Raw genomic sequence first — 25,804 nt, 5'->3', positions numbered from 1 at the left:
CAAAAGGATCAGTCTAGTTCCCATTTCTAGATCATTTCTGGAAAATGAACACTTAGCATAACAAAGTCTAATAATTTTGACTGATGAGAAAGAAAATTACATTTGGCTTGAGGTGTAATTTGTGCACCACTATTGAGTGGAACAGGAATTTGATCCCCTACAACCCAGCAATAATTCTGGTTTACAGAGATTAGAATCAACCAGTCAATGAATGAATGAAATAATCAATCAATCAGTCAATCTGATACTCCCGACCCTGAACCACAAGACTATGCTTGGGAGAAAGCACTGTGGTCAGATGAAACCAAAACCAAGCTCTTTGCCATCAAATGAGGCAGAGTATGACACAAAGGACACCATCCCCACAGTCAAGCATGTTTCAAGTGGAAACAATATGCTTTGGGGCTGTTTTTCTACTAAGGCTACAGAGATGACTCCACCACACTGACGTACCAATGGATGGGGTCGTGCACCGTAAAATCTCAGACAGAAGATGGGTCCTAAAGATGGGTCATGAATGGGGCTTCCAGCATGACCATGACCCAAAAAAATACTGACAAGACAACAAAGCAGATGTACATTATGGTTAGGGATGGGTACCGGTATCGGTTCTGACATAAACGGTAGTAACCAGACCGAAAAGCAGCGCACATTTCGGTGCTTTTTTTTCCTGAGATGTCATACACTTTGAATTCTAGCCAATCATTTTACGTTTCCGAGGATAGTAGGCGGGTCCAGGTACGTACGTTCTTTTAGAGCAGAGCTACAGATTAAAAATGCCCAAGGCGAAGCGGTCAAAAGTCTGGCTGTGCTTCACAGCAAAATATGCAAACTCAGCAGCCTGCAACAAGTGCTTTAAGCTGATACTGTGATACTGTCAAAGGAGGTAACACCTCAAATCCGAAGAAAAACCTGGCGACGCATAGCGTTTTTTTAAAAGCCGAGAAATGCGCCGTATTTGATAGCTTGCTGCGAGACCTCACACCGAGCACATCTACTGCGGGTGTGGTGCCTGTTATCGGACCCGGAGTTAGCAACATCCCCCAAAAACACGAAGAGGAGAGTCCTGGCCCCTAGCCCTGCCAGTGTAGCAGAAATGATGAGGATGATGATGCAGCAGCAGCCATTCTTCTCTGCGTCAGTAGCTTAATGTTGTTCGTGTGTAATTTACGTTGAGTAGGCTAACCACGTTATTACATTAATGCATGTAAGGTGAACTAGCAAACACCGTCGTTGTTACATGCGGCTGTCTTCTTGTTTGATGGCAGATACTCCCTTCACCCTGGCCAAAAAGGCTAAAATGACCAAAGAAAAAAATCGAAAACAGTTAAACATGAGAGGTTTTTGGACAAAGTTTGTGTTTTTTCCATTGTTTAAGCACTGCTTCCAGCCAAGAATGATACCATATATGCCCTATAGCTGCAGAAAAGGCTAACATTGTTATCTTTTTACAAAAAACAGCTGAATATGAGAGGTTTTTGGACCAATTTTGTGTTCTCCATTCTTTAAGCACCGGTTTGAGCACCGCTTGAGCACCGGCACCGTTTCAAAAGTACCGGTTTGGCACCGGTATCGGATAAAACCTAAACGATACCCATCCCTAATTATGGTTATGGAATGGCCTAGTCAGTCCTAAAGAAAATCTGTGGACGGCGCTCTTCAAGTTGCCAAACAATAGCCAAGAAACCTGAAGGATTTAGAGAGTTTCTGTAAAGAGTGGGCAAAAATCCTGCCTGAGATTTCTTCAAGTCTAGTGACTAAGTACAAGAAACTTCTTACTGTTGCGATTACAAACAAGGGTTTCTCCACCAAGTTGCCTACTAAGTCATGTTTTGCTTGGGGATCTAATATTATTTCACTCAATGACATGCAACTTAGTGTAAAACTTTTATGTAATGTATTTTTTCTGAATTTTGGGTTGATATTCTGTCTCTGTCAATTTAAATGAAACCACCATAAAATTTAGAGAGTACTAATTTCTTTCTAAATTTCCTTCTAAAACTTACAAATTCAGCACGAGATCAAATAATTATTTCCCTCACTTTAGCATACAGTAGTCCCGATGTAGGTATATTCATAGTGAATTTAACAGCCACAAAACAGTTCTGTTTCTCTCTGGCTCTCTCTCTCTCTGTGTGTGTGTGTGTGTGTGTGTGTGTGTGTGTGTGTGTGTGTGTGTGTGTGTGTGTGTGTGTAAAGTGATATATAGCAATTTGGGTGTGGTTCATCTGAAACTGGGTGACACTGACCTCACTTTTGAAAACTCAAGAGCTTTTATACTCAAACAGGAAGATTGCTGCAGCAGAAGGAAATGTTTCTACTCCTGCTTACATATCTGACTAAATTCTACTTGTCTTTACTGGGTAAATGGGCTGGTATCCAGCACTTCTCTCCTTTTGCTGTGTACTCAGTGCTTCTGCACTAGAAACCATATAAACCCTTCACAAAGATATTTATACAGCATTTTAACTTGAGTTACTTTGTATCTACAGATAGATGCATTGGGGTTAAAATAGTTACCCTCAGTTGAAGGGACAAAAAGTAATTTTGATCTTCTCTTTGTCCTGCCTTGCTTGTCAATCATTTCTGCGCAGTGATGCCTCAAATCACCAAGTATAAAAAAGTAAAATGCCCTAATGGTAACAATAATAATTATAATAATAATAATAATAATCATTGAGGAGCAGCTGAAGCTGAGCAGAAGGTATATGAAGGAGTGTAAGGGTGAAGGAGGTCTGAAACATAAGGAGGACTCTTGCTGCAGAGTTCTGCACCATCTACACCCGACAGAAGAGAGAATGGCATTACAGTAGTCCAGATGAGAGGTGACCAGAGTATGAACCCGGAGTTGAGTGCTGAATTAAAAAAAGAAAAGGGTGAAGCCTAGAAATGTAATGAAGGTGGAACGTGAGACATGACTGATGTGGGCGGTAAAGGAGAGGGGTTTGTCCAAGATGATTCCAAAACCTTTGACACTATGGAAAGCGTGGACCTGACAATAGATACAACAAAGGGTTAGGCCTGTAGGCAGGATATGAGGACAGGAGGGGGAAGAGAATTTCTGGGTTCTGTAGAATAATACTATTGTGTGTCATCTGCATGAAAAATGAATTGCATACCAAAATTGTGAACGATATTTCCAAGAGGATGAAGATAAATTATAAAGGCCGCAGCACTGTTCCCTGAGGGACAACATGTTTGACTGACGCGAGAAGTCGGATAATCTTGCCTTGAATAAATTGTTTCCAGTCAGACAGGTAGGCTGTAAACCACTTGAGTGCTGTGTCCTCAATTCCGATGTTAGCCAGATGTTCTAACAGTAACTTGCCATCTTGTGTCTCACTAAATATTAGTTTAGGACCTTTCCTTTCCACCTTACCTACCTTATTTTAGCTGATGTTGGTAAGCTTCAGACAGTACAGCCACTTATTAAGGATGTGTCATTTTAGGATTTTAGAAGACGAGTAAAGGAGGTAAAAACGTATTTATACTATTTATCATAGGACTGTATAAGAAGGCCTGTGAATTGTATGAAGAAGGGAAAGGGAGATTCCAGTTAGTTTGTTATATTTTTCCATGCAGTGCTTTTAAGATTTGCACAATAAATCAGGCATAAAAAGGTTCTCAGAAGCTCTCCGTAATTCACTGTCCTCCTGCTCACTTTGAGGTTGCTGGGAAACATATTTATTTGTCCAGGTCTTAACAGGTAGAGCTAAAGTGCACAGTTTACACTGAACACATGGCTTCCAGAGCTGGCTGAGTGTGCATAGAGCACCATCGACCACAGCCAGTGTACCCGAACACATGGGTAGTACAAACACCTTCAGCAAACATTCATACTTTTCTTCTAAATGTGTTTGCCACTTCATCAACCTTAGGTCTAATGGATAACAGACATTTGGAAAGTTTTTGAAATACAATAAGAAGCAAATAAGCAAAAATGTACTGCCTAGTAAAAATGTACATAATAATAAAATGTAGAGTAATAAATTAAATGTAATAAAATAAAAAGAAGTACTTGAGAGTGCAAACCACCACGGCAGCTCCATCTCTGGGCAGTATTTAATTTTAAGGGAACAGTATTGTATTTTGAATATATTTATTTTGTTTTCCTTGTTTCCTTTAAACATGCTTTTAGTGTATTAAAAGCAAGGGCAAACCTTCGTTATTTGCCCTGTTGAAACATTTTAATGCACCTGACATAATTTTAAGTATAAATACTTTTTATTATTTTTTTATTTATGGATTAATTCTCTTTCTCTTGACTTCCTTAAATATGTAACCCATCTTGGGGTCAACTTGAAAGAAAGGCAGAAGACTAAAAATGAGATCAGAGGTCAAGTGTGACATGACATTTAGATAAAATTATATTGTGATATTTAGAAGTTTACCAGTATCATTTCCTAAATGCCAATACAAACAATAACAGTAGCATTTTAAAAATAGTTTGAAAAATAAACAATATTTTATGAAAGTTGAATCTTTTTCGAACTTGAGGAAGAGCAAGACATACCATTTCCTATAGACCTAAATGTTGCCAATACAAACAATGGCATTAAGAAACATAGTTTTAAATAGCTCTATATAGCACTTGTATCACTTTGACCTTCAGATCAAACTATCGACCCTAAAGATGATATCAGAGGTTAAACATTTATATGGTACTCTCTACATATTGACAATACACCGGGGTATTTTTCAACAAACAAAATTTCAGCATATAAATCATCAAGTTTGCCTTGAAGACCTCGGTCGACCAAGGCCAATGGGTTGTTAACATGACCCCAGTGTACGCCCCTACAAAGTTTAATCACATTTCATTCAACACTTTTCAAGCTATCGTGTTTAAAAACACAACCTCCTTGGCGGAGGTAAAAACGATCTAGAGGTTGGATACCAGCCTATCAGCTGAATTTCACAAATTAAACACAACAGTGGAGCATCCCACTTTGCCTACATTCACAACATCACTTCGGGGCAACAAACATCTGACTGTTTGTGGACACAACACATGTACAATTGCTGATGATGCATATTATGAAGGTTAATGAGGACTACCATCAGCATTTCTAATGTGTAAATTCCAAAACCTAGAACACTGCAATGGCTTTAGTTAACATTAAAAGCTATTACACACCAATCTTTCTGTTCAACCTGACCAAATTATTAAAGTCAATTAAAAGCCCAACAGGTTGGTCTGGTGTCCAAATTTCCAAGACCCCAATGTGATCAAGCATCTACCAGATGTGCTGGCACTAGCCCAACTTATGGAGGCCCCACTAGCTGCCAAGAGAACCAAAAAGGGCCACTGCTTTGTCACTCTCCCCATGGCTTCTGTGCAGGTCTCCTGAGCCCTGCAAGTCTGTTTCCACCTCCTGTCATCACCATTCACATTCACCATTCTGGTTCTATTACAGGACAACTGATTATTTCACATGCTCCAATTCATTTAAAAACGGAAATGCCTTCTCCTTAAATGTCTACTTCCCCTGCACTGCTGGAACATAGTGAATTATTACTTATTCCACAGTGCAGAGGTGCAAGCGTGGATGTTGCCTTTGTGTACATGTTGGCAATGTCACAAGTGTGCATTACATGAGGGAATGGCACCAAAAACAATGAGGAAATAGTAATTATTAGGATTTAAAGGAAAACAAGCTAAATACAACCTTGAATGTCAAGCTATTAAAATTCACTCTGACTACTGTCAACCCTGAGGAGCATTGTCCAATGAAAAAAATCCAACATTGGATTAATTATGAGTGTTTTGGTGACTCTTAGATAAAAGAAGACATCTGCTGAAGAACTGCAGGTAAGTTTTTTCAATTAAGCTGTTGTTTAGATAGAAAGACTTAAAGTCTACAGCTGGAAGAGACCAATCTGATGATCTCATATTATGAAGAATCTTAATTTTCAGAATGACTGTAATGATCACATAATTAAACACATACACCCAAGAGCTGTCCAGGTTTACTTACCCTACATTAGCAAATCAAAAGGGTGATTGACTGTGACACAGTTAGAATTACACCCATTCAAAGGACAACACATCATGAAGGTTTAACATTTTTTGTAATGAGAATTTCATGATGTTACAAAAGTTGCAAGACTAAACATTCTGAGAGTTGTGGCCACAAAATTCAGCATTTATAGTTTAAAGTTTAGCTTTGGGAGGAAGTAACAGATTTAATATCTAACTAACCGCAAGTAATTATCACAAGTTCACAAGTTCAACTAGGAGTGATGATACGTCCCTGGTCGAGGGTTACCCTAGGCATAACCTAACGACAATTATCTAACCTGATCTCCTAATTAAAAAGAACAGCTCGATTATGGCAAAAATGATAATCACGATTATTTTCACTGAAATTGAGATCTCGATTATTTGACGATATTTATGTAACCCTTTAAGACCTACCATAGAACCAAGTCCGCCAGAGCTTATATTATTTTTTTACATGTTGTAGTGCCATTTGTGGGAGCATTTCAAGTTGCTATACAACTGTTATATTTTAATAATATGTATGCATTAAGTCCATAGTAACTACATTAATTGCAAAAAAGTGCAATAAACTACAAAAAAATTGAAAATAGTTTTTTTTTTTTTTTTTACATATATTTCTACTTGGAGAAATTTAAGAGGCTTATCCCTCAAAACTTTAAATACAAAAAAGTTGCAAAAAATAGTTTACAACAACAGGAAATTTATTTTGAGTGTCTTCATAGTTTTATTTTGGAGATACACAAATTTTTATATATACTGCAGGAAAAACGAAAAAACAATCATATGATGCAAATTTGCAAAGAAAACAGCATGTGCATCAAAATAAACTATTTCCAGCAGTGCAATTTGAGTTCTAAGCATCCCAGAAACTATTCAGAAAAGTCAAACATGACCAGTATAGGTTTTTAAGGCCTACAAGTAAAAAACTACATTTCCGCGAAAATGACGTCACTTCCGGTTTCGGCCAGGAAATGGCGGACATGTGATAGTTCGCGCTGACATCTGTTTCACTGTGGGAAGTGTTACGAACAGCTGATCGGATCGGCAAAGCATGTTTCTGGAATATTATGTTTTTGTTCCTGCAAGCGCTTTTTATGCAATTTTTGCAAAGCTGTATGTGGAAGGAAACCGTGACCGAGGACAAGCTGATGGCATAAGATGTAAGTACAGCTCCTCCGGTTTCATATACAAAACAAATTATTGCGCTAGCTTACACGGTTCAGGTTCTACAGGGATTTAAAAATAGTTACACAAAACGGAGCGTGCTGCTCTGACCGGATTTAAAGGGTTAACAATGACTTTAAAAAATAATATAAAATAGTGTGCAACACCACTGAAGTTTTTTTTAACCTCTCTTTTCAACCAACAGCAGTCACTCTCCTCTCCAAATAACTTCTGCTTAGCTTTCCGAGCTTCCCTCGGGTCCTCTTAATCAGCGGTCTCCAACCTTTTTTGCGCCACGGACCGGTTTATGCCCGACAATATTTTCACGGACCGGCCTTTAAGGTGTCGCGGATAAATGAGGGAGGGGCTAATAATCGGCTCAGTCATTTTTAATGATCGTTGAAAGCCCAGATCGTAATCGTGATTAAAATTCGATTAATTGAGCAGCCCTAATTTGTGGTAATAGAGATATGAGAAATACAATTCAGCTCACACAATAAACTAATGCAGTTCAGTTTATGGTTCTCACACAAACAACTTTACAAGCAGCTGATTGGCTATTTTTAGGCTGCAGAAGAGGCATGCAAAGGGACGAGGTGGCTGTCAGCAGGAGGTCAAGATGCTGCTGTCCATGCAGTTATCCAGTCTGCACTCAGAAACTTATTTACAACAGCCAAGCCGCAGCCTCCACCTGGCTCAACAGCAATTTTTAATGGGCTGGCTTTAGCTGTGTGGCTGAGGAGGTAGAGCAGGTCATCTACTTACAGAAGGTTGGGGTGGTTCAATCCCTCCATGCCAAGTATCCTTGGGCACGATAATGAACCCCAAATTGCTCCTTGCTGAGAAAAAAGGGTGGGTGGATGATGTTATATAAAGTGCTATGAGTGCTCAAGTAGAGTAAAAAAGGTGCTATATATGAATCAATCTACTAACCATTTATCCCCACACACACACAACCCATACACACATCTTTGAGAGAGGACAGAAAGATACAAGCACCCTGATACTGGGAGGAGTCCAACATACAAAGAAGCATAGACCATGGATCATAGGAGGGAAATCAAGATTTCAGTCATTAATCATGATTCAGTCATATGATCTTGGCCAGAGTGCCAACCGCTACCTGCACACATGCTAGCAGCTCAGCAAGAGACAGTCAGGCTCCAAGTCAATTCTCACTCTTGGGGCATGTCGATGTCACACTATAGCATTCACCTCAATGATGATTGAGCAACGTCCATCCACTGATTAAAGGCAGTGTGTGTGTGTGAATGCTACAAAGAGGTTCTAATGCTCCTATTAGAACTCTGTTACTCCAATCAGACTCCACCCACTGATGACAGACTGGCAGGAGATCAACACATGGGACCAGAGCCCTGTGGGCAAACATCAACTCCACCCTGTAGACAATCCACAAGCCAGCGTCTCTGCCAAACATGCAGCTGTAATGTGTCCATAAAACATGCTCTGTGCTCAGGGAAACACTAGACAGGCAGAGCAGACTTTTGTTATAAAATGGAAAGGATGGCAGATATAACTATTGTTTTTCCTTCCAATAACTATCCACTCTATGACATCACAGACAGATAACTCCCACAAACATTTGCATGGAAGTATATTTGAGATCGGAAAATTTTACCACTGCAAAAACTCAAAAGCAAAAGCCATACCACTGACTGCCAACCCCTTCACAGTCGACGTATTCCTGTTTTAAGTGTCCCCCAGCTCTCCTCCTTTAACTAAATCACTCCCTCAATCATTTGAAAGTTTATATTTGCAAATCATACGTCAAATCCATTATTTTGGACATGAGGAAGCACAGAGAATAGAATCAGGGTGAATGGGGCACATGGTGGTAGGTAGTAGACACCCATTAGTTAGCAGATTTCCAATATAAAGCTTTCAGCTGAGCTTTTAACCCATTGCCATCTTGCTGTTTCGAAACTTGAGATGACAACGATGGGTGAATCTCACTGACAAAATGAGGAATTCTGCACACTGTCCTCCGCTCTAGTCATTTCTAATTTTGTCCATCCTGGTCACACAAAATAAAAAATCTTAACATCGTGAGCTCTGCCACCTGCAGCTCTGACTCCGGTCTTTTTTCAATACCACCCTTTCCAAACAATACATTATAGCAGGCCTCACAAGTATCTAGTAAACCTTCCCTTACACTCTTGCTGGCATTCTACTGTCACAAATCACCCCTGACACTCTCCACCCACTCCACCCTGCCTGCACTCTCTTCTTCACCTCTCTTGTGCATTCTCCATTGCTTTGGACGTATCTCCATGTATTTAAACTTATCTATCCTCACTTTCAATCACAGATGCTTCTACCTACTTTCATTCTTCTTCTCTTCACAGAATATCTGTACCTTTCCAAGCTCTACTCCACCTGCTCCCTACTCTCACTGCAGATCAGAATGTCATCTGAAAACTTTATAGTCCTTGGAGACTCCTGCCTGACCTCATCTGGTAGCTTTTCAATCACCATTCCAATAAAGAAGCCCTGATTTAATCCCACCCCCTACCTTGAATCCATCTGTCACTCCTACCACACATTTTCCTTATAGATGCCCTACACTACTGTCACATACTTCTCTGCCACTTCTGACTTCCTCTTGCAGTACCACACTTCCTCTCTTGGCACCAGCATCACATGCACCACAGCAGAGCTGTTTCTAACCTTCTCTGTATTTCTCCATAAACACTGCCAAAGAAAACATCACATATGTAGTGCTCTTTCTCAGCATGAAGCCATACTAGTCCTCACTAATCATAACTTCTCTCCTCAACCAAGCTTCTACAACTCTTTCCCATAGTTTTCCCAATCTGCTCTCTCTTCAAGACAACTCTATACCTCCACAGGTGGAGTGATTCCCTTCCACTCTTCGCTCTCTTCATACCTGCCCTTTCTTCCTCCTTACTAATCCTATTACCCATTGTTATTTTATAAAAATGCACTCAGTCAAACTGCAGAACTTCATTAATGTTAATTAGGCCTCACAATATGAAAGTCACCTTTCATTAGCAGTGATGATGCTTGACAAATTAAAGGCTGCTACCTGCACAAGTTTGATATCCATGCATATGCACACATTCAAGTTGTCAAATGAGATTGACACAGAGTAATCCTCTGAAGCCCTGCTAGTGACACAGAGATGCACAGGGGACTTTCTTGAATCAATTACAGTTTTTTGGTTTTTAGGTGCAGCAAAGGAACTTTCTATTTTATACCCAGAGCAAAAATTGCATTATTGATACAAAGTGTTGAACTCAGAAAAGATAAAATATGTATACAAATACGAAATATCTATATGATACATGTCTAATATACAGGTGCTTTAGTTGCCGAAACAAATCTTAAATGAAGCCCGACTAAAAAAACATAAAGGCCACATGTCTACACAGCAGGAGGTCTGAAGTGGGTCAAAACATGTTCAATGTGCTGGAAGGCAGCTGCAGCACACACACACACACACACACACACACACACACACAGAGCTGTTCAGTCATTTTAAACTGCTCAAAGTAACTTAATCAGATGAAACATTCCTGAGCAGTAGCAGCGGCATGACAGTTTGCCATCAGCATGTGCGCAGTGAAGTTTAATCTATTGCTGATGCTGTCTCTATGTGCGTTCATGTTGAGTCACAGTTGGCCCGTCAAAAGTCTTCAAGAGGAATTCAGGCTCAGCTGAGCAGCCCTAAATGCTTCCAGATGGAGGGAAAGCCCCACCACTGCTTCCTGTGGCCCTCATTCCCTCCCTTTAATCCACCATCCCTCCATTGCTGAATCCATCCTTCCATTTGCCCAGCTGAGCTGTTCAAGTAATGGTGTCATTCATAAGGTTGACTCAATGTAAGGGAATCGGGAATTCTGCAATAAAAGGAGAAACTTGTTTCTACAAAAATATTCTAATATAGATAATAAAAAATTAACACATAGTCTAGTTAATGCACCGAAGTTAGATTGGTAGATTTTTGCTATATGCTGCAATCCCTATTACTAGATCCACTACATGTTAAGTGGTGGATCTACGCCATCATCTAATAAAACTGTTTTCATAAAGCTGATTTTATGATAAACCATTCCTGACTATATACAGCTGAGCAGGAGAATGTAGTTGCCCTAATGTGTGTCTTTGTTTTAACAATGTTGCACTTCAGTGGTTAAAATATTCAAGCAATCTAACTAAAGACTACCTACCCACAACATTAAATGTCAACTTTTGTTGCCTCCAAAGTCGAGTTGGTGCCTTATTTGCAAGTTTGGTAATTCAGGCTTGCACACCTCCTTAACATTTTTGATATCTGGACGCACTGTTGTTGACTCTCACTGTCTCTCTAACCACTCGATTCTGACAGATGATCTTCCACAACAAAACTTAAGTGCAGCTGTAATCAGAATCACATATCCTTCCTGTTCTCTGCTGACTTTCATTTGCCAGATTTGTAAAAATGTCTCATTTATACCAGATGGATCTTCCTCTAGGTTTCCCTCTGGGAGCTCCAAGTACTTTGGACAACTTTAGCATCGGCATTTCTGACAATGTAGCATGCCACAATACATACAACTGTGAAGTAAAGGGCTACTTTGAGGACATACAATTTAAAAGGACTCCCTGCTGGTTCCCTGGGGAACTCCTTTGTGACCGTTTATGAACATTAGCAGGTGTGTTTCCCACTGAATCATACAGTCCTGTGCTATAAGCACGACAGCATTAGAAAGCTCAGTATATGGTCTGAGTCTATGTGACTTTCTGGCTCTCCACCCAACATACCACTGCTATTATATAAAACTTTCAGCAAAGATACCCGTGGGATGTAAAATGTAGAGCTTAGTACAGCACAAGCATCTACTCAGAAAAGAGACACCCTTTCATTTCCTTAAAGCAGAATGATATACTTAATAGCATAAAAGCAATTTTGTACTTTTTACCAATGACAGACTAATTTTAAAGTTTTTCATTATTACAAATCATTGCATGTTGTCATTATTTTGCTCACAGAAATTTAGATGATTGTTATAGATATTAGTACTCAGTTCAGATATTTTCTCAATATAATGAAATATTCTATTCTATTCAATTCAGTTTTATTTATATAGCGCCATATCACAACAACAGTTGACTCAAAGCGCTTTATATTGTAAGGTAGACCCTACAATAATACATACAGAGAAAAACTCAACAATCATATGAGACCCTATGAGCAAGCACTTTGGCAACAGTGGGAAGGAAAAACTCCCTTTTATCAGGAAGAAACCGGCGGCAGAACCAGACTCAGGGAGGGGCGGAGCCATCTGCTGCAACAGGTTGAGGAGAGAGAAGGAAGACGGGATCAAGGACATGCATAATGAAATATTATATTCATTATTTATATTAAAGAACCTCCATGTATTCTGTGGAAGGCTGCATCTTTAGTTCTTCGTTTGGACAAATTTCTAGCAAACTTTATACATATCTATACAATAACACCCTCCTGTTTTTGTTATATCATTGTTCCCATAGACTGTACATGTTAGCCATTATTTGGCAGTGTACCAGTGACCAGTGTTGGGTTTGGGTACTTATTTCTTTTTCCCTGTAGTGAATAATGCAGCACATTTGATTTGCTTTTTATTTTTTAAATGAATGAATACATTATCATATATCGAGCTCCCCAGTGAACATGTTTAGATCAGCTGGTGGAATGTCTTCACATCACAAGGTGTTTGATATTACAAGCCGTTGTATGCCACACTGAATCTTTTTAATCTGTTCATTGAGGGTTGATTTGGTAATGATTCCAGCAAGGAGTGTCATTTTTGATGCCAACTTCACCAACATTTATCTAAAGGCTGGCTGTCAAAGGAGATTTTGTTAGATGTTGTTGGCAAGTGTAGATAGCATCCCTTTAATCCACAGAGCATGAGAAAAGAGATGAAAACAGGTGAAGACAGGATTAGGCATATGGTCTGTGAGAAGACTAAATAAAGCCAGAGTGTTGAAGAACAAAGTATCAGATAGACGATAAGACATGGGGTTAACACAGTTTCTTACAGTTTAAAAAGATGAAGACCAATGTTGGTCCATTTTGAAATATGACTGCTTACGCTGCTGAAACTAAAAATAAGGAAGTTAAATGGAAATTCACATTGTTCCATTTTCTTTCATTTTGATTTTGTGTTGTGAAAGCCGACAGAATTAACCATAACAAAGTGTAATGGGTTAGTGAGGTATGCTGAGCACAAAACCAGAGTCTTCAGTTTCACAAAGGTGGCTCTTTTTATCTGGTTAGACCACTACAGTACCAACTTCAGATAATGTTATGTGCTGGTTTAAAAACAACTGTGGGAGCCACATTTTCCCACATTTTTGACCCAACAGCATGCACTAAAATCAATACAGATTGTTACCTTATGGAATACATTTTTATATTATACATGGTAAGCAGTACGTTAGTAATTCTGGCATATAAAGTCACCCAGTTACACAAGTGCAAACCTTGCATTCAGTTTACTGTTACCGTCCATAAATACAGAATGTTGTTGTAATTTATCAAGCGTTTAATAAAGGGTGTGTAGTTACTCACAAAAGAATAAATAGCAAAAAAAGAAATGGGAGCCCCGGCTAAAACAACCAAAAGAGGAAGAAGACCATAACCAGCGGCAGGCCCCTGGATTCAGGTTTCTCCCCTAACCTAGTCCTGGGAAACTAAACTAGAAGTAACCAAAACAGAAAACAGTACTACCGGTAACTCCTACTCAGTCAGTACTTAATAAACAGAGCTTTAAGAGATATATAGAAAATGTATGAATATGCTTTATGCTTGGTCCTGCGAAGCACTTTTGACATGGTTATAAAACAAATTGAACTAATTATAACCATTACAACTAATACTAAATTCCCACTGTTAGGGTCATTGGTACGTGGTTCTTGTCACACATTTTCTCCAATAGATAATATGATTTTTGTCATTCAGGACAGAAAACAGACATTTTTAATGAGGAAAAAAAATAGAAATTTCTTAAAATATTTTTTGACAATCACTTGAGCCCTGGCACCAAATATATCGAGTCAGGTCAAGATTTTTCAGATGTGTAACTGCTCCCGTGAATTCATTTCCTACGAATCAGTGTCTTTGGTTTCAGATCTGCATTTATAAACACACATCAGCAGCACTGATTCACTAGAGGAAACAGACTGTGAGACAAAAAAGGAAGTGAGACAGAAAAGAGAGATACAGTATTTCACAAGAACCTTTTAGGTTAAATGTTAGCGCAGTTACTCTGTCTAGAGGATTGATCAGCAGGTAAGATCCATAAGTTCTAAAGGAATTTTACTCTAAAACACTGGACCTCAACGTTTGATGGAGATTTAGACTTGTTTGTCTTGAGGTTGTGCAAAACTCTGGCCAGTATTTATCAAAATCTTTTTAAGAAAAACTGACTAATCGTTCAGTCTAGAAAAGAAAAGAAAATTCATGTTGCATGAAGCTAATACATTTTTACTCGACTTAGTCAAAACAAAGAAAAAAAAACGGGGAAAAAAGACTTTTCCTTTAACAGAAGACTAATTGACAAACTGCCTTAAGATTAAACTGTGGAGGTCAGCTGCTCACTGACTTAATACAATATGAGGAAGTGAAGGAATGTCAAGGGCTATTATGCAACAACACAACAAACTGAGAGTAGGGTGCCTCCTTTAGGCAGCCAACACACACACACAGACACACACACAGATATCCTACCCCTGCTGATTCGTTGTTTCTCTCCAGACAGGATACCAGGAGTATCAATGATGCTGATGCTCTGAAGAACCTGATTGGGCATCTGGGAGCAGATAAACCTGAACAGTGAGAATTGAGTGAGAATTCATGTTTTCAAGGCAGCAACACTTTTATCTCAGGCTAACGAACTGTCAGCTGGTCAGATAGTTCAAGAAAGTAACATTTCCACAGCCCCATCCACCCAACCACGTACTTTACCCTTAAGGTTATCGTACTACAGCAAATCTCTAAGAAGAACTCTAGTAAGATGAACTTTACAAAAAGTAGTTTAAGCTAGTGTGTAAAAACAGTCACATTGTCAGTGTACAAGAAATATTTCCTCAGGGTGAAAATTCAGGGGGGGTGTGGGTTATCTGTGACATGCAGCAGGATGCAAAGGTTACGGTGTTGCTGCTGTCACCGTGATTGGGGTTAAAACAAAAGGTGGGGTCAAAGGTCAAAGAATGTTCAAAAAGAGTCAAAAATGATAAAGAAAAAAAACTTCTTCTGTGGATAATGTGGCATATCGGTTTGCTCTTTGATGCAGCTGCATATATTTAAGTCAATAATCTGGACCTCGTCTATAGTTGTGACATTTGGATACACCCACTTTCTAACTACGATTGTTTGCATTAGCTGATAATTTTGGACTGCACACTATCGTGCAAATACAGTTTCTTGGCTCCAAAAGAACCATTACGTTCGCAACTACAACATAATGCTGAGCCTGCAAAATACAGAAACCAGTGGGGGATGCTACGTTGGTTGCATCCGTCTTTTATAGGCTATACATTACCATGTAGATTTGCTTGACTTGCTAGACTTGCTTTACTAGTTTATTATTACACCTTGGTTCTTCTATTCTATTGTTTCTATTGTTATTATTGTATTACACTGTAGTTTTTAATTTTATTGTTATTGTTAAGCACTTTGTGCAGCATCGGCTGTTGGAAATGTGCTATATAAATAAATCTGACCTTGACCTTGACCTTGACCTTGGTTGTTATCATTGTTCTCTCTTATGTTCCAGGTTCTGGTCACTGTACTTCTAATCTCCCTGTCACCTAAATTTAGTCGAGAGGCTACAGGAGCTATAAATTGCCTTGACTTGTCAGGGATGCAGCAGGCTGGCAGCGGGAAAAAACAAAGCCACCATATTGACACATGGTGACGCACACACACACTTCCCCTTGGAAACAATAACTTATTTTGGAGGGTCTCAACGGGACAAGACGGGATTTCAAGTTTAAGGAATGTTTCAGGTGTATATTTACAAACAGACATTCGGAGGGTGGACTGTGTCCACTTCCTCTCTCCTGCTCTTAGACATATTTCTGGACAGAGGAAATACTTTTGAACAGGAGTGGCTTTAGCTAAATTTAAATGCCTGATACAAACTCTGGAATCTGACAGCTAATAGTGTTTATATGTCAGTGTGGGGGGACAGAGGTCACTTCCCACGTTGTAAATGTTTTGAGGAAAGCAGTGACAGAAGTGGGAGGAAGTGCCAGCATTTCTTTGTGTTCATGGAGTGGTGTTTGCCAAAGTGGGAGCAAGGTCATAAGAGCGTCGAAAAAAAGAAAAGAAAGAAAAAAAAAAAGCCCATATTCAAAATGTGTATTACACGTGAATGAGAGCTATCTGCTGTAAACATATGTACAGACTTACACATTGACGTCATTGGAATAGTATATGTAAAGTAATCCCATGAGTATGATAAATAGCCTATTCAAAAGTTTCTTCTGGATTTAGCTACTTTGGTTCTTGGGTGTGTCTGTCTGTGTGAAAAGTAGTGAAACAAAGTGACAACAATCTACAAAGGCAGAAAATAAGACCAAACCCTCAATTACATGGAATTATTCTCTAAGATCTTGTTGATCTCTTTGAGGACCGGGTCTCTAATGTCACATCAGTCTGCACCCATCTTATTTATCCAACCTCTCTGCATTCTGTCTGCATGAATATAATCTATACAGAAAAAGCAACAAATAAATCACAGCACATCTAAGAAGTCTATAGATCTGTTGTTCCATACTCCTCAGTCTCTCTCCATCAGGAGAAATCACCAGTTTTCTCAGTTGTACTGTATTTCATCGATGACCTCAGCTGCATGATGAAAAAAGGAATTAAGTCTAATGACCAGCAATTAAAATGATTAATGGTTCTGGAGATCAGCAGGCAAACATCCTGAGAGCTCTTCAGTATATGGACTGATCCACTGGTCGATTTGTGTGTTGCTATTATAGATCAGTCAGTCTGAGTTACATTTTATTTGATTGGCTTTGCTTGATTCTTTGTTTTGGTCTCCATCAGACCAAGAAGAGGAGTGGTCCAAAATCCCTCCTGAAATATGAACAAACCTGGTGACCAACTAAACTAAAGGGCTTACCGCACCGCTTGCCAACAAGGGTTTCTCCATCATATTCTCTTTAATAAATAAATCATAATTTTCTCATGATTAAATTTTGCTTTTAATTATTGTAACAAATTTCACTCAAACAGAGAACCAAAACAGAATTTCAAAATTGAAAAGAAACAAAAAAATGGCCTTGGCTAACGATCCAACTAGCTAGTCTTTACCAGCAAGGGTGCATCGACGTTTTATTTTGTTTTCTTAAAAACTTACATTTTTATCATTTTATAGTAAGGTAGGATGTCGAAAGTCTGTTTTTTGTACACTGTGTTTTGGTTTTATGGGGTAATATTGCGCAGTCTGTGGTCTGACACCAAAAATGGAGATTTTTAATCCTCTGAGGTCTACTCTATCATGACCCCAAACCTAAATCTAACCCTAGGCAATCAGAATATATAGTTGGTGTTTTGCTTAAACAGTTTGAAAACAACAAAACACACATAAAAAACTATTCACATCTTGACATAATAGTTCTGTTCTGGCCTAGTCTTAGGGTAGGGTTAAGGTTTGGGTTGCCGCCCTTAATGACTTGGATCTCTGAGGGGTAAATAAAAATTATATCTGAGGGAACCCGATTTTCTCATAAAATACTGTACATCAAATATTAAAACCCTCTTTGAATTCCAGGTTTATAAACATATCTAGATGGACACTGAGGGTTGTTTAAGCTGTGTTTTTCCTTCTTTAATGTGCGCATGCCTTTACCTGTTGAGGAAGGAGTTTCCAAACGCGTTGAGTTTCCTGAAGGGTTTCTTGGGGTCGACGACTAGAGCATTGCCTGGGACAACCCCCTCATTTTCACCATGCATCACTGCTATAAAGCCATCAGTGGTTGGCTCAGGACCGATCCGCATCCCAGGGAAATCTTGTTCCAGTAGATACCTGAGCCAAAGACAGAATATATGTAGTTCAACTTTAACGACTTTCAGGATCTTACTATACTTACAACAATAAGAGTGTTCGAAAAAAACTTTGTTTTAGTGTAGTCCAGAAATTTGCAATCAAGTTCTACATCTGTTAGAATGTCTCGGTCAAATCATTGTTGAAAATCCAGGTCCAAAAACAGGTCCAATAAGATGGAAAAATAAATGAAATACACAAGTCACACAAATGGTTTACTTTTCTTGGACGTGCTCTGTTTGACACCTTCATTCAGTAGAGTCTGGGTACCCCCACCGTTTTAGGCTTCATAAAAAAGGGTGAATAGAAAGCAGTGTTACAATAAGAATATTCTACTAGGGTCAGCAGTGCCTTGCCAAAACCATGCCTAATGTCCAAACTGAAATACTTTCTGAAGTTTTATTGAGTACACTGAGGTGTTTCTGTTAAGTTTTCAAACATTAAAATAAAGGTATTTATCTATAAACATCAAGGCTCTAAAAGTTTTTGGAGGCTTAAAAAACAAGGAAGAATTAAAAAGTTGAAAACTTCGACCCAGAAAAAAGGTTGTTCCATCGTTAATTAACAATTGGATAGTACATTAGGATACAAGGGACCTGGACTTTTATGGATGTTATGTCACAACAGTAACATTAACACAGCACATTATCCTGCTCTTAATGAGTAATAATGTAAAAAGTGCTTAATTTGCTTTTAAATACAACAGGTAACTATACTGAAAATAAAAAACAGGATTGAGCAAGATTAGGGTGGTGCAGGCCGAAACTAAAGCATGGGCAAGAGAATGGAATGCACATGTTAGATCCTGCATATGTTGGCTAACATAAACTTTATGTGGTTGAACACACAACTCATGTGGTTCACACAATAATATCACCTTCCAAAAGATTGCATAACACAAGACTTTTTTAAATAAAACAAAGGTTAAAAATGAGTCTACAATTAGCTCAGACAGCTGACAGCTCAAATAAGGGTGTTTTAAGTAATGGTTTATTACCACAACCTTAAATAAAAACATTAATAATTAATGAGACTTCTTTTAGCAGTCTTGTAGGAATGGAGACCCCATTCCTACAAGACTTTAGACCAAAAGACACAATGATGTTTTAGAGAAAGACTTTTTTGCCATGAACTCAATGATTGCTAGAAAGAAGAGTCTAAGTAAATATCAGCAGCTACTGACGTCGCTGTATATAATGATACATCTGTGTTTACCCTATGACAAAAAATTGTTTTAATGGTTAACATTTTATTTGTGAAAGTTAAAGTTAAAGTACGGTTGGCCCAACAGAGCTCTGACTGTGTGTCAGTCGGGCTACAGTCCTGAGAAGAAAGCTGGATTGTTACTGTTTTCCTTGAACGATGACTGCTTTAAGCTGCACATTTGTGAGTTATAGCAGGGAGTCAAGCATGTCTTACTTGTTGCCTTCCTTTTTAAGAAACCACAGAATTCAGGGTCATATATAGTGATGACGTAACACAATAATCAAATAATTTACCTCTGTGGGAGTAAAGTTTAGGTAGCTGCTCTGCATTGCGTTTGCACATGGTAGAAAATAATAGTGATACTTCTAAACCTCATCAACCACTTGAATCTAATGAGACTGTCATTTTCAACATCTGCATGTTAAAATCACCTACAATAATTACTTTGTAAGCACAAAATCATATGAAAAGTCTATGAAATCAGATAGAAACTAAGTGCTAAAACAAACAACGTAACAACTAAAACTGTTTTTTGACTTTTCCAAGGCTAATAGTCAGGCTTTCAAACTGTTAGGTCTTGGGTTAATTAATAAGCCAGAGTTTACTGGCTAACAGGGAGAAACCCAATGTTTGATACATTTAATTATGAACTATTGAAAATCAGCTTCACATCGGTCAGACATCAATACCACTATGTAAATTTGTCCCAAAACTGTTCACCCATTATCACTGACTGGGTGTTTAAGAAGAAAAATATTCAGTTTATGATCAGGTTTGTTACAGACAAGAAATAGATAATCACACATTTATGATTCTGAAACAGCACATTTTAACCTTTTTAGTCTTTAAAAAAAAGAGACTAAAAGGGCTAAGTTGATCGTTAAAGCTATTCTTAATTACTTAAACAGCAGTTTGACTTTTAATTTGATGCCAAGGGAAATCCCAGATCTATTGTCACAAAAGCAGGCCATTGGCCAGTTTCTGAGGTTCAGTCACACAGGGCTCTGATCTCTGTAATGGAACAGCTGTGTTTGCACAGACTTTGAAAATAAATCTTTTTCCTTTCCTTTCATCTCAACACTGACCTTGTCTACTTTTCCACTTGCTTTTCCTTATAAAAGAAAAGTGAGAAAGGAAGGAAGAGAGGGAAGATGGCTCTTTCTCGTCATCTCCTGTCTTTGTGGACAGTGCACACTTCAAAGAGTGTGCAAGACCCAAGGATGGAAAACTACCGTGCATGCCCCTATACTGAAATGTCAGAAACGACAGCCCCTTTAATGTTACATGTCACGTGGCCTTACAGTTTAGTCATAATCTTCCCTCATGTTTTCATTCAGCTGCTGATCCACAAGAATTTCCACCTCTAGCTGCAGTTTGAAAAATTGTGGAAGATCCACTCTGATTGTAGTTGTTTATGTGCATTTTTATCTTTGTGCAACTTATGAAAAATGTGAGAAATATCTTTTCTTCTCCTTTCTTGACAACCGCTCATACAGTGTTCTTCAAACTTGGCAGGTAAAATGCCGAGGACCAACGTTAGCACACCGCTGACATATTTTGGCTAAAAGTAATTGTTGCCTGCTGCTTCACTAATTTGTAAGGACAGGTGGACAAATATATTACAGCAGTGGTTGAACATTCATGGATATTAATGCATTCCCAACTCTTCACACAAAGACACCTGGAGATGTTTATAATCTTATTTTGTTAGGCTTTAGTTTCCTATGAAATAATTACTTCTGTCATTCATGCAGAGATTTTGGAGCTTCCACCCATAATCTTCCCATTTCTCCAAGCATTTCCTTATAGCTGTGTAACAGTTACACTGTTTGGTCATTTGTGTTCAGTTAGGAAATTGTGAGTTTTAGTGGGATTATACATTATAGAAAATATGCTAATAGTTATCATCAATTAACATAGATGCAGGTTTGGTCAGATTACTACTACTGTCCAAACAGAATGCACTAAGACCTGTTCGTGTCTATCGAGCCGCCCACTGGGCCACAGCTTACGCCAGGGTTTCAGTTCACCCTTGTGAGACAAGAAGAAGAAGAAAATATGTTGACTCGGCAATTTACTGGCAACATGTTCCCATGATTCAGAGCATTCCGGCGCAAGGTGGAGCTTCGGTTGTGCCCTCACCACCCCCTACCCCACAGACACACACACACACACATTACTAACTGCCAAAGTTTCTCTGCAGCTTGTGTAAGACTTGAAGGGATTGCAGGTCAAATCTGCTGGTCTGCCTTGTTGCCAAAACAACTGTTTTCACTCATCATTCACTCCTTACTTATTCAGAGTTATGAATGTGCCTTATTTGTTTACATTACATCAATGACGTTCTGAAAAAGGCTCAGACACATTCACACATGAGACCTTCAGTGACAAAATCTGCAGGTGCATGTTGGACTTTCAATTCTTCTGCAGGAAGCCCGGCTGCAAATTCATGGAAACTAATCTAACAGCTTATCCGAGAGGTGGTTAGACTGTTACAACCTTAGTGATTAACTCATTAAGATTAAATATGTCAAAACCTTAAAGAGAAGAAGTAATGCAAAATTCCTTTGGAAAATTGGCCAATCTATTTGGTAATTGCAACATTCATTTCTATTATGGGAAAATGAGACTCTGCTACTTTTGGAAACTGTTTCTGATTCTCAGCAAAGCTTGGGTCATACAGAGAGAACAGGTTCCTGAGCTTTTTTAAGGAATATTGTCCCCACACAGCTCAATACTAAACTACTCTTATTAATGGCATGGTAAGATTAAAAGCAAGCTCACACATAAGGCCCTCTATGGCTAGTTTAAGCTAGTGCTATCAGGGGTGCAGCAGGTAAGACACACAGAAGGAAGTTTGGTTTAATTCCAAAAGCCATTAAAACTTTGTATGAAGTGAAAACTCCACTGATAATGTTGACCTGCATCTTTAACTGAAAATAAATATTAATTGCGCTCACTGTAGTCTTCTTTTAGTAAAGACATTTTTTAAATGTTTTTTAAACCTGTAACTATAGACCTGCTAGTTGGATTGGATTTTATGTGACCAGAATTTACTCTGAGACTGCATTCACTTGTTTGACATGTTACAATTTGCTATGATACATGTTCATGCCTTTTTCATGAACATGGAAGGGCTTTAAATTGACATAATTTCACATGAAGTCCTTCCAGTGTAATAAAAATCACTCCATCAGCACGTGGTCTCCAAGCTGCCTTTTTATTCACACCTAATCATCTGGAAGTTTAACCAGAAAACTGAAAATGTATTATTAAGGTTTATGCAACAGGACAATTCTACTGTCAGTTTGCCCATAAAGAAAAGAACTACAGACTTTTAATCTGGCCCTTACATATTATTTCTTTTGCAGCTAAATTATTTATTGAGCAATTGTCCAATATTGAAGGAGGAACCTAAACTGACAGGGATCCTGAACTGTTCCAGTTAACTTTTACCTTATTCCATGATTGCAGGTTATAGAATTCACACACAGTGTCAAAACATAAACATGATGGCAGTGTAATTACCTGTATTTACCTACTCAGCTGCATGAACCTTTAAATCAAATTTCAGATCGTTTCAGGGTTTAAAAAAAAATATCAAAATCTAATTTTGAAATTGAATTCTAAGGGTGACTTAGTTTCTCCCCTTCCCTAAAATCTTTTAGAGGCACACTTTTTTTTCTCTTGCTGTTTGTTTCATTTTACCAGTGAGAGGTAAGGGATAATCCAAAAATGCCATCATCTCCTAGCAGCAGTGCAGTGCAGTTCATGGCACCACTGACAGAAATATTGACTTTTCACTTTGAACACAGTGACATAGCACATGAAAAGGTGACTTGTCATGTTTCCTGCAGGTTTTGCCCATGACACATGCTTATATGTGGTTTTTGGTTTGTTTGGTGATTATTTTTGTACCCTGATGACCTTTAAAAGCAGACTGTATTTTTGGTTCTGTTCCTGATATGATGTCACCCCACTTACATAGCAATTATGTTTACTTTGGCCTATCGCACTTAACTGAGGTGGTCATGTCATTTTTTTTTTCTCTGTTTCTGAAATAGTGGAACAGAATAATTTAAACTTCGATTCATTATCTAATAGATTCAAAGGGTTGGCTGTGTTTTCCTTGTGTGTTTGTCCACTCTGACTCTGATGAAGGCACGGTAGTGTTGAAATCTCACTCTGTTTGCATAAGTCACGGCTGTGAATTTAACTTGTGTGCTTCCTGTCATTCATAATGCCACAGCTCACTCCCAATGCCCATGAGCCTTAAGATGTGTTGTTTTCAATAGCATGCCACATATTTTTCACAGTATAGAAAGAAAGGATAGTAAAAGTCACTTCGGCACAAATTTGGGATCCCCACGGAGTTTGTCTTTCAATTATATTTCGAGTTGAGATTAAATCAAACGCGTCTTCAACTGTGATATTTTAACGAGATATGACACGAGGTCCCAACAAATAACATTCAAGTGATGAAACAAAAATAGAGGTGGGCTTTTCCCCCTACATCTAGTACAATTTCCGGCCCTTCCAGCCTCTTCACAGACAAGAACACTAGTCAGTTGTAGGTCAGTACCTGATGAAGGTGGTTTTCCCAGTGGAGTACTGGCCGACCAGCAGTACCATGGGTTTACTCTGGAAGTCAGCAGGCTCTAGGGCCGGGGAGTGGAAGTCATGGAAGAGATAGGTCTCTTCCAGCGGCAGCAGCTTCTTGGTGTAAAGAGTCTGCAGTCCCTCCGTAACGGTCTGGTACATCTCTCCTTCTTTGTTGCTGCCACCCTGCTCCTGTTTGACCCAGCTGAACATGCTTCCCGCTGTGTTCTGTATCCAACTTCCTTGTTTCGATGTTTCCAAATATTGCGGCTGTTTTTGCCTCCTTCTCTGTGAGCTCCGTCCTTAGCCTGAGCGGAGGGAAGTGTGTGTCTGGCTCCAGGGAGTCTCGGCTACTCTCAGTACTGTGCCTCCTCTGTGTGCTGCTCTGGGCGTGTGTTTGTGATGTGGAGGGTGCTGATGTGCTTACCTGGGGGCACCGCCCTTCGCCCCGTGACGACACAGACTCTCTCTCACACACACACACACACACACACACACACACAACGCACATACGGGGACGTTTCAAGAATGTTCTGACAGGGTACCACGGGAGGCTCAGCAACAGCACGGGAGTGCTTTCGCCACATCTAGCGGCAAAACTGAATATTTGCTCACAAACAAATCCGGTGCAGACATTAAACACATGGATAGTTTTTTAGGCCCTCATACAGATGTATGACATGAAAGTAAGTAAAAACTAACTGTAGCCTAATTAAGCCACGGATGGAATAGTACGGAAGGTTTAACTTGAACTAAAAGTGCTCATTATGCAGACTTATATAAATGAGAGTAGCGATTAGATCATAATACTGATTCATTAATGTTTCTATTCCTTTAGTAAAGCAACAGGAGATGGTTCTAATGAATTTAAGCTTAATCTGTAATAATGCAGTAACATATATTAGTAGAAGTATAATGATAAGTAGCAAAAGCCAACATACGGTTACTTCAATCAAACTATTGTGAAGTAAAAAAACTCAAAGGACAGTAATCAAGTAAATATACTAAGTTACTTTCCACCACTAAACTGTCCTTTAGTGGTGGAAAGTAACTTAGGACAGCGAAGAAAGTGAGACAAGTGCAACAATATATGTTAAATAGTGCCATGAAAAAATATTTGCCTACTTCTTGATTTGTTAGTTTTTTAAAAATATTTGTCGCATTTAAATGTTTCAGATCATAAATTACTTCTACTATTACTACTATTAATAATAATGGTAATAAACAAAGATAAACTGTGTAAATACAGTTTTTGAATGATAATGTGAAAATAGAGCTGTTGTTATAGGGAGATGTTGTCCTGTAGCACCCACTATTATTGAAAAACCACCGCAGCATATGTGTTCTATAAGGATTAAATTGCTGGAAGTTAAAATAGCCAAGGGCCAAAACAGAAATTGTCATTTTAGAGATATTTATTTTTTGGATGCTCCTGGTATTGTATAGTTTAAAAGGGTGTACACCTTTCCTTTCAGTGGATCATGCAGTAGCAAAGTTAGACCAAGCACAGTAGCAAATCTAAAAAGAAAAAAATATCACGGTGTTGCAGCCAGTGAAAGTCCAGACATCAACCAGACTGAAATACTGTAGTGAGTTATTAAGAGAGCTATTCATAAAGGAATATCTGTAAACATCAATGAATTGAAGCAACATTTTTTTAAAGAAAAGTTGACTAAAATTCCCCCACAAGTGATGTGGGAGAAAATTGGACAAAAAATCTTCAACCTTCAAGTGACTTATTACTGGCAGAGGTGGTTCCTTAAGT

At 38.7% G+C, this 25,804-nt stretch overlaps 1 protein-coding gene across 1 annotated transcript in view; it reads right to left on the bottom strand.

Moving 5' to 3' along the window:
• ehd4 (EH-domain containing 4) overlaps positions 1–24,495 on the bottom strand; it is a 36,518-nt gene extending 12,023 nt beyond the window's left edge. The window contains exons 1-3 of the mRNA XM_085256307.1: positions 24,023–24,495; positions 18,040–18,216; positions 14,904–15,001 (exon numbers count right to left, since the gene is read on the bottom strand). Coding sequence (XP_085112433.1) covers positions 14,904–15,001; positions 18,040–18,216; positions 24,023–24,252 — 505 coding nt within the window. The 5' untranslated portion in view covers positions 24,253–24,495. The remainder of the gene's footprint in view (positions 1–14,903; positions 15,002–18,039; positions 18,217–24,022) is intronic.
• Positions 24,496–25,804: the final 1,309 nt, after the last annotated feature.

This window comes from Mchenga conophoros, linkage group LG19 (assembly GCF_057382185.1).
Source record: "Mchenga conophoros isolate Kocher_MC1m ecotype Shallow Benthic linkage group LG19, M_conophoros_male_GT1.1, whole genome shotgun sequence".
Classification (NCBI taxonomy): domain Eukaryota; kingdom Metazoa; phylum Chordata; class Actinopteri; order Cichliformes; family Cichlidae; genus Mchenga; species Mchenga conophoros.
This window is presented reverse-complemented; position numbering and strand designations above follow the sequence as displayed.